The sequence below is a fragment of the Octopus bimaculoides genome, chromosome 16 (genome assembly GCF_046866305.1).
Source record: "Octopus bimaculoides isolate indiv1 chromosome 16, ASM4686630v1, whole genome shotgun sequence".
Lineage (NCBI taxonomy): Eukaryota > Metazoa > Mollusca > Cephalopoda > Octopoda > Octopodidae > Octopus > Octopus bimaculoides.
In genome coordinates this window covers 30,542,663-30,552,603 of record NC_142943.1, presented here as the reverse complement: position 1 = coordinate 30,552,603, position 9,941 = coordinate 30,542,663, and the positions used below count along the sequence as shown (strand labels likewise).

The 9,941-nt window shown below is 37.3% G+C and overlaps 1 protein-coding gene across 6 annotated transcripts in view; it reads left to right on the top strand.

Annotated features, from left to right (window-relative positions):
* Window positions 1-9,114, top strand: part of LOC106879300 (glycerophosphocholine cholinephosphodiesterase ENPP6) — a 60,691-nt gene extending 51,577 nt beyond the window's left edge. For all 6 annotated transcript variants that reach the window (XM_089364387.1, XM_089364391.1, XM_089364388.1 and 3 more), the window contains 4 exons: window positions 3,997-4,289; window positions 4,955-5,098; window positions 5,505-5,610; window positions 7,793-9,114. In XM_089364387.1, the coding sequence (XP_089220513.1) occupies window positions 3,997-4,289; window positions 4,955-5,098; window positions 5,505-5,610; window positions 7,793-8,307 (1,058 nt within the window). In that variant the 3' untranslated portion in view covers window positions 8,308-9,114. The remainder of the gene's footprint in view (window positions 1-3,996; window positions 4,290-4,954; window positions 5,099-5,504; window positions 5,611-7,792) is intronic.
* Window positions 9,115-9,941: the final 827 nt, after the last annotated feature.

Below are 9,941 nucleotides of genomic sequence, written 5' to 3'. Positions count from 1 at the left end.
ATATATATATATATATATATATATATATATACAATTAATACATATGTATGTATGTTAGTATGTGTGCGTACATACTTGTACAAATGTGTGCGCGCGCGCGCGTATATAGGTACGTGTTTACTAAAGAAAAGCGAGTATATTTCGGCACCCAAAACACGATAGATCATATCTTCACTTGATACCCACAGACAACAGACCTTACTTCTAAGTAACCACCTACACATCGTAATGAAACATATGTTCAAAAGGTAAGACCACCGGGGTGGAAGAACAGCACATTTCGTTACCGCAGCCAGCTCCAATACGCTAAACTTCTTGGCACTAGCTATGCAATCAATTCCAAATGCACACACATATCTATACGACTCCCACCCCAATACATAACTACAACACCCTCTAAAATAGTACATCAATATCAGTGCATTATCTGGGTGGTGAGCTGGCAGAATCGTTAACACGCCGGGCAAAATGCTTAGCGGCATTTCGTCTGTCTTCAATTTCTGAGTTAAAATTCCATCATGATCGAATTTGTCCTTCATCCTTTCGAGTCGATAAGATAAGTGTCGGTTGAGCACTAGAGGTCGATGTAATCGATTTACCCCCTAACACGAAATTGTTGGTCTTGTACCAAAATTCGAAACCAATGCCTATACATATTCGTAGCAACCAATTTAGAGAAGCACCCAGGTGCGTTCTCACATCACAGAACAAAGTTACTGCAACGTAAGCCTAACGCTATAATCTTCCTCCCGTGAATCCATGAAAATACATGCAACGCAGGCGCACAAAGAGCAACTGCTGTCGTTGTTGTTGTTGTCGTTGTTAGTGTTACTGTTGTTGCTGTTGTTGTGGTTGTTGATTTTTGCGTAGACTTTGGGATAGCCATGCTGCTAAGATTGTAGAATATAATAATTTGGGAATTATGGAGGGTCAAAGTTGGGAACAAAAACAGGACAGTGGAGACATATAAGGAAACCGAACAAAAACAAACATGGAGGATCAGAAAGAGGGGAAATAGTGGACGCTGGGAGAAATATTTTCTTTGAAAAGAGAAAAGATAGAAGAGAAAGATAAGACACATACATATATATACGGGGGTTGGACAAAAAATGGAAACAACCTAAAATTTCAAACAAATTTATTTTAATATGGGATAGGACCGCCTTTGACAGTAATTACAGCTTGAATTCTACGAGCTATGGACTCCTACAAAGTTTGAATTGTTTCCAAAGCAATTTTCCCCCTTTCTCCAGTTAAACAGTCTCCAGTTCTTGTAGTGATGATGGTGGAGAATATAAACTCCTTACTTGTTTTTCTAAAATGCAACATAAAGCTAAATGTCCGGAAACTCAGGCTAAGAAAATGAAATTAATGTCTAAAAAATCTCATTCTGAGGTATTTGTAGGCATTACAATCCATATTCCTATACCTGAAGCCTAACAGAAGAAGAGGAACCGATAGATCTATTTTTAGCTGTCGTTATGAAAAAAAAAAAAAACAGCGATGAATTTTTCCGGATAGGAACAAAGAATGGCCGAATCAAACAGTTGTACTCTCGGTCTCAGTTCAGTGTATGTGAGCAAGAATTAATTTCTATTGAAGAAGTTCTGAATATTCTTTTCTACTCTAGGCACGAGGCCCGAAATTTGGGTGGGAGTAGTCAATTAGATCGGCTCCAGTACGCAACTGGTACTTAATTTATCTATCTATATCTATCCATCTATCTATTTATCTATATATGTATACATACATACATACATACATACATACATATATATATATATATATATATATATATATATATATATATATATATATATATATATATATATATATATATACATATATATATATATATATATATATATATATATATATATATATATATATATATATATATATATATATATATATATATATATACGTGCACAATGAATATGTGTGGTGTGGATGTGTAAATGCATATTGTGTATAAATGTATATATGTATAGTTTTTGTATATATGAATGTAGTTTGTGTGTTCACACTTAAAGGTAAACATTGATATTTGTCATCACATAGTTGCAGTCACTTTCATTTTACAACTCGACATTTGATGTGTGTATATGTATTCACTTTTTGCATCTATAATCTTATCTGTAACTACTTACATACATACATAAATGCATACACACACATATAGATACATATGCATATGTATGAATATATATATATATGTGTGTACCCGTTTATGCTTACTTTATATATATATATATATATATATATATATATATATATATATATATATATAGATATATTAGCCATAAAAAAACACGCCACATGTAAAGCCACACATGATTTCTGTTTATTAGCTCTAAACACTACAACGTATGTCGCAAGATATTTCATTAGCTGAAAAGTAATAATATCAATGTACAATATTATATTATGTCCATATAACAACGATATCAATCTCGTTCGTCTATAATTTATCAATAACTATCAACTACCTTATAATTAAATATCTGATAATAACGATTTTCATTTTTTTCCCACATTCCAGTAATGTTCCCAAATTTATAACAGATAATGTGTTACAATCGTTTCAATTTATTCAAGTGTCTTATGGCAACATCTATCCTATTTATCACTGATTTACTTCATCACTGATCCATAATAACACGGTGCGTTCAATTGTAAACCATGTCACGCTTATCATGGATTTGTCTATGATAACACTGGTCGGCAATCTGTTGAAGATTCTGCTAGTTCCGCAACACCACACCCCACTGACCATCTGCAATGAATGCACCCAGCGATCATCTCCTTAGAATGCACCGTTCATTGACTCTGTTTACATAATCGTGCTGCGAAGTTGTGAGCAGGGTCGATGTGATTGCTGTTGACATTCTTATTAACATTGGAATTTGAATATTTACAATTAGATTTTACATCTTCAGTCAGCTGTTGATCTTCATGGTCAGTGTATTTTACATATGTTTGTATTAGTATTGTACTGTAGTACAATACTAACACCATCTCATCAGGTGTTATCAGTTTGTTTGTTTGTTTGTTGCTAAAATATGTTCCTGGCGTGTATGTATGCTTTAGTATTGTGTTACTAGCATTACTTTCATTATCCATCATCTATTTTCACAGGGAATACTGTAGAGTATAACTGTATTATCTATTAACGTTTTCCTGTTTAACTTTCTTTTGTGTTATGTGGTTTAATACATCGCAGTTGCTCTTCGTGGTAAGTGCATAGCGAGGCACTTGGTGAGTCTTATGCTTATATGCCCAATTTAACAGTTAGAATCGCCATCTTTACGCCATCCAAATTTGTAACCAGATGTATAAATTGCATAGCTTATTGTGAGATTTACATTCTTGTGCTTTTTATCAAATTTCTTGGTGTCTGTACAAAGATGTAATGAATACTAGTTTTCAAAAGAAAAATATTTATTACCTTAAAATAAAATTAAATGAAATAAATTTCTCTTTTGTATACCTCCTCTCATAACTATTCCTTCACTTATTCGCTCTTCCTTCTCTGCCTAATCCACCACAAACTCTGCTTCTTCCTTCTGCCCTTCCTCTTTCTTCTGCTCTTCCTCTTCTCCCTCCTTCTTCTGCGCCTCCTCCTTCTCTTCCTCCTTTGTCTCTATGATTCCTTCTCGCTCACTCTATGTGTAGCGTTCCTTTATTCATTGACTGTCACCAATATGTGTATGCATTCACCCTACACTTTTTATGGTAACTCTACCTTTCTCTTACTCTCTCTCTCTCTCTCTCTCTCTCTCTCTCTCTTTCTCTCTCTCTCTCTCTCTCTCTCTCTCTCTCTCTCTCTCTTTCTCTCTCTCTCTCTCTCTCTCGTCCTTTCTCTATACGATAGAAAGCGTAACTCGAGAAACCAACCTAACAGCCAACCAACCAACCAACCAACCAACCGACCGACCAACATTTCTTTCGGCTATTATCCTCATTAAATACAAATTATTATTTTTTTATTTTCAGGTATTTACTTCGAATTAACTGATAAAATGGGGCACAGTTATGGGCCGAACAGCCCTCAATTGGAATCGGTGCTCAAGGAAACCAGCGAAATTATCGATAGACTACTGGTTCAGTTAAAAGAACACCATCTTGAAAACGAAGTGAATGTCATTTTGACATCTGATCACGGCATGTCACAAATCACGCCAAATCGATATATCGATCTCAATCCTGTATTAAAGGTTCAAGATACACTTCGTGTGTATGGTTCCGTATTTCTGTCTATATGGCCCAGAGAGGGTAAAACAAACCAGGTAAGAAAAGGTTTTTATGTTTTTTAATGTTATAGATAATGGTAGAGAATCGAGAGGTCAGCGGTTCACCTCCTGGTACCGCCAAAAACTTCAGAGGGCGATTCTAATCGAAAAAATTTACTGAAATGTTTTTCAGCTATGACCATCCATTTTTTCGGGCATAATATATCTAGGACTACATTATCCTAATTATCCTTTTTTTTTTAAGAAAGAATTTAGGATATAATTTGTAGAGTTGGCTGCTATTTCTAACATTAGGTGACCAGGTAAAATTTCACGTTATTGGTTCACGCATTTGCTATAAGTCGTTATTCTTTATCTCCGAGTCAACCCTGATCGAGAAGCGTTCAAGCTATGACCATCCCATTTTCTTTTTTGCAATAGTCTACCATGGACTACGTTATCTAATGTGTCCTATACTTAAGACAGTAGAAAGAAGGCTCTTTAGTTAATTTTTCTTACAAGTTAAGCGACCGAGTGGTCCAATCGACAACAACCTATAAATTTGGTTATAAATTAAAGTTATAGCCTATAACTTCCCTTATAGGTCTATCTATAACTTCCCTTATGTATAGGTCTTTCCAATTAAATATAGTGTAGCTTATAAATGCTTTTATAAATCTCTAAAGCTTTTACCTATACAAGTTGTTAATATTTTCATACAGGTGTACAACTCTTTGAAGAATTATCACCCCAATTTAACAGTTTATCTCAAACACGATATTCCAGAAAGATGGAGACTAAAACATCATTACCGTGTACCTCCTATAATTGCTGTCGCGGATATAGGCTGGTATGTCATCACACCGGTAAGTTTCATTATTAAAGGGTTCTTCGGGTGGATTCTTTTGTTGTTTGTTGTTACGGCACCTCCCCTGAATATCAGATTCTTGTACAGCTGACACTATTTGCCTACTACAACACTATCATATAACACCTATACAACAAAATGTCACTACTTTATTACCTCAATACAACAATACCAAAAACAAAGCGCAGCAGCAGCAGCAGCAGCAGCAGCAGCAGCAGCAACAACAACAACAACAACAACAACAACAACAACAACAACAACAACAACAACAACAACAACAACAACAACAGCAGCAACAACAACCACATGAATAAAAAAAATAGCAACAAAGGCAACAACGGCATCAACAACAACATCAACAATAACAACAGCAACATTAAACAACAATGTTCGTTCTCTTTCAGCCCGGAAAACGATACCCGACTATTGATGGACAACCGATCGGTGGTTACCATGGTTACGACAACGAAGAAACTGACATGAGAGGGATATTTACGGGTGTTGGACCGGGTGAGACTTTGCAATGTTTAAGGGAATCTGATCTACCCGGGTACTAAAGTGGATGTCAAATCGCGAGTATGTGTGTGGACGTGTGGGGCATTGCACATGAATGGTGTGTGTGCATGTGAGACACTGGCTACTTGTGTGAACGTGAAGGATATAAATGTGAGGCACTGGCTAATTGTAGGAACGTGTGGAATTAAATGTGGAGTGCTTAGGGTATTCGGCTCACGATCCTAAGTTCGTGAGTTCAATTACCGGCCTCGCGTTATGTCCTTGAGCGAGACACTTTATTTCACGTTGCTCCAGTCCACTCAATTGACAAAAATTGAGTAGTACCTGTATTTCAAAGGACTAGCCTTGTCACATTCCGTGGCACGCTGAATCTCCCTGAGAACTACAGGAGTTGGACAAAATAATGGGGTAGGACCGCCTTTGGCAGTAATTACAGCTTGAATTCTACGAGCTATGGACTCCTACAAAGTTTGAATTGTTTCCAAAGGAATTTTTGTCCATTCTTCAGCTAAAACAGTCTCCAGTTCTTGTAGTGATGATGATGGTGGAGGATATCGACTCATTACTTGTTTTTCTAAAATGCACCATAAATGTTCAATAATATTGAGATCTGGGGACTGTGGTGGCCAGATATGATGTTCAACTTCACTAGAATGTTCCTCATGCCATTCAGTAACAACTGAAAGATTGCATTTCCCTCCAGAAACAGTTCCGCTACCATAGGATCAATTTGATCAGATAAGATGCTTAAATAGCCTTGACCATTAATTCTGCCATGAAGGGAAACCATTTGGCCGGCAGATTTCAAAGATATAGCCCCCCAGATCATCACTCCTCCTCCATGTTTAACAATTGGAAAAAGGCAGTCTGAGTCAAATGCTTCGTGTGGCTGTCTCCACACGTATACTCGGCCGGTGGTCGGAAATAATGTAAAGGATGACTCGTCCGAGAAAATAACATTCTTCCACTGCTCAAGGGACCAATTCTGTAGGTTTTACTCCACTCTAAACGCTTTGCAACGCTTGTTTTTGAAAGTAGTGGTTTTCTGGTTGCAGCCCTTCCGTGAAATCCGGCATTGTATAGCTCCCCGCGAACAGTTTTTGTGGAAACTGGGTTTCATTAAGCTCTGCAGTAGTTTTGGGAGCTGTACTAAGAATTCGCGTAAGAGTCCGATGATCCATATCCGAAAGTTTTGGTTTTCTTCCGGAAATTCTGTTTTGCCGAGGTTGTTTTTCCCTCTTTCTCAAAGCTGTCATTACCTTCGAGACGGTACTTCTTGATTCATCAAACATTTCGGCTGTTTTCGTTACGCTGGCGACAGCCATACGAGCACCGACAATTTGACCTCTTTGAAAGTCCGATAGATCTGTCATTTAAATGAATTTTAATTACCTTTTTCTGATGATATCTGAAAAGAAACAGCAATTTCAGCAAAACATATTAAGTAACACTAATAATAAATCAAAAACATAAAAATAAACAAGCTTTCGACGGTTTTATAGATATTTCAAAATTATGATGCTATGATGCTAGGTGTTTCCATTATTTTGTCCAATCCCTGTATGTTAAGGGTACACGTATCTGTGGAGCACTCAGTCACTTGTATGTCAATTTCATGAGCAGGCTTCTCTGTTGATCGGATCAACTGGAACTCCCGTCGTCTTAACTGACGGAGTGACCGTGCCAGGTGTGTGAATGTAAGGCAGTGGCTACTTGTGTGAATGTGTGATGAACGCCGTCACGCAGTTCAGCTTCCCAGTCGATTTTACATATATGCTATATATATATATATATATATATATATATATACATATATATATATATAACATGTGAGTAATTTTACATATGTGTATATGTATGTGTGTCTATGTTTATATGTGTATATGTGTATATGAGTGTGTTTTCATATATCTTTTACTTGTTTTAGTCTTTAGACTGCGGCCATGCTGGGGCGCCACCTTAAACAAATTACCCCCGTAGCTATAGTAGAAGACACTTGCCCAAGGTGTCACGCAGAGGAACTGAACCTGGGACCATGTGGTTGGGAAGCAAACTTCTTGTCACACAGCTACGCCAGAAAAAAAAAATTATGCTGTATGGAAAATTATATGATTATTTCGCTTACTTATTCATTTTTTATCGTTAGTTTCTTAATGTTTTGCCTTCCTTTTGTCAGATTTCCGAAAAAATGCAGTCGTACCTTGGCTCAATGCTGTCGACATCTACCAATTCATGTGTGACATCTTAAACATCGAGCCGTCACCAAATGACGGTGACTCTACTGTCACGAGACTCATGAGACCGAAACCTGCGCCACTTCCTCAACCTCTGCCTCCCGTCACCTTCCCAGACGAACAGACAGAGAGTATAACAGTCATAGCAGAGACAACAGAAATAGCAACAGAAATATCACCCAAACTGCTATCCACACTGCGACCACAATCATCGCCTTTATCATTTTCATCGTTGTCATCATCGTTTGCAGGGAGAGAGGTGTCGTCTGAGAGCACACTCCCGCCACAGAGAGCAGAGTCATCACAAGCACCGTCCCAAGAGACTCCTGATTTTGGCAAGTCCTTTATGACACTGTCAACACACACTGAAAATTCTGCATCGACTCCTGTTTTCAAAATCTACTATTCCTACCTGATACTCCTACTTGCCATGATTTCTTGGCAGATACTCCAGTAAAGAGAATCAACGCGAGAAAAAAAGTCGATGAACACCCCCAACCCCCAGAGCTGATCTTGTTTGTGTGTGTGTGTGTGTGTGTGTGTGTGTGTGTGTGTGTGTGTGTGTGTGTGTGTGTGTGTGTGTGTGTGTGTGTTCGCGCAGGTGCGCGCGGTTATGTATGTATTATGTATTATACAAATGAAGATATATACATATCGTATATGTGCGTGCTTTTGTGTATTTGCATGTGCGCGTGTATATATATGTATAAGTTTATTATGTATGCCTGTATATGTGTATACATGTGAATGTAAATATATGTATGTCTTTGTATCTCTGTGTATATATATGTGTGTGTGTGTGTGTGTGTGTGTGTGTGTGTGTGTGTGTGTGTGTGTGTGTGTGTGTGTGTGTGTGTGTATGTATATATGTATATATATATATGTATACATATATATATGTATATATATATATACATACACATATATATATGTATATATATATACATACATATATACGTATATATGTACGTATGTATGTATGTATGTATATAACCTCTCCGGAAAATAGATCAGCAAGCCAGGTGAAAAGTTGAGACAACTACAAAAACATAAATTTAAAAACAAAAATAAACAACAAATATATAAACAAAATAAAATGAATTAAAAAAAAAACTCCTTGTAATCATTGTGTGAGATGAAAAAATTGACAGTTTTTCTCTTTTTATTCGTTGTACTTTTTAGTACTCTTGCTGTACTCTTTCTCTGTTATGTCATTTTGTATTATTCCGGAAGATAAATTGGCGTCTCTCATATCATTGCTCTATATTGTTGTTGTTGTTATTGTTGTTGTTATAGTTGATAAAGCTGATAATCTGTACGGATTTGTTTATATCAACCTCTAGCTAGTCTAATTAGGCTAGCAAGCTTGTTTGCTATGCTGTGCTGGGGAAACATTTATATTAGAACTGATTTGGTTCCGGCTGATCTGAAAAGGCCAAATGAAGAGACACCAAAAAAATTTGCCACGCATATATCTACGAGATGGTATCAAAAGGTTCACAGACTATTAGTTACCTAATCAATACACCGGTCCCAGCGTTTCTGCCACTTTGCAAAGTCGTTTCCCGTAAGCGAGTCGAGGACCTTATGCGATTTGCTCTTAATCTCGACGACGGAATTAAAACGGCGACCTTTGAACTGCATTTTCCTCTTGGGGAAGAGATAGAAGTCGGTAGGTGCTAAATCGGGCGAATAGGGTGGGTGCGAAAGCGATACCATGTTGTTTTGGGCGAGAGACTCACAAGTGATGAAAGCTCGGTGACAAGAGTGCATTGTCGTCGTGAAGAATCCAGTTCTAGGCGCTCCACAGACCCGTTCGCTTTCGCCGAATGTCTTCTTTCAAATTCTTCAAAACGTCGCAGTGGAACTTTCAGCTGACGGTCTGGGCCAGAGGAACGAATTCTCGATGCACAATACCACATTCAGAACTGCCTCGTAGACTACAGTGGGATTTGAACTCAGAATGTTAAAGAATTCTGCTAAATACCTCGACTTTTTTTTAGCTTACTTCTACTATTTCCGCTGCTGTTTTTTCACAGTATCTCTTTCAAATCGCTTGTAATCACTTTTATACTAACGCGCAGACACACA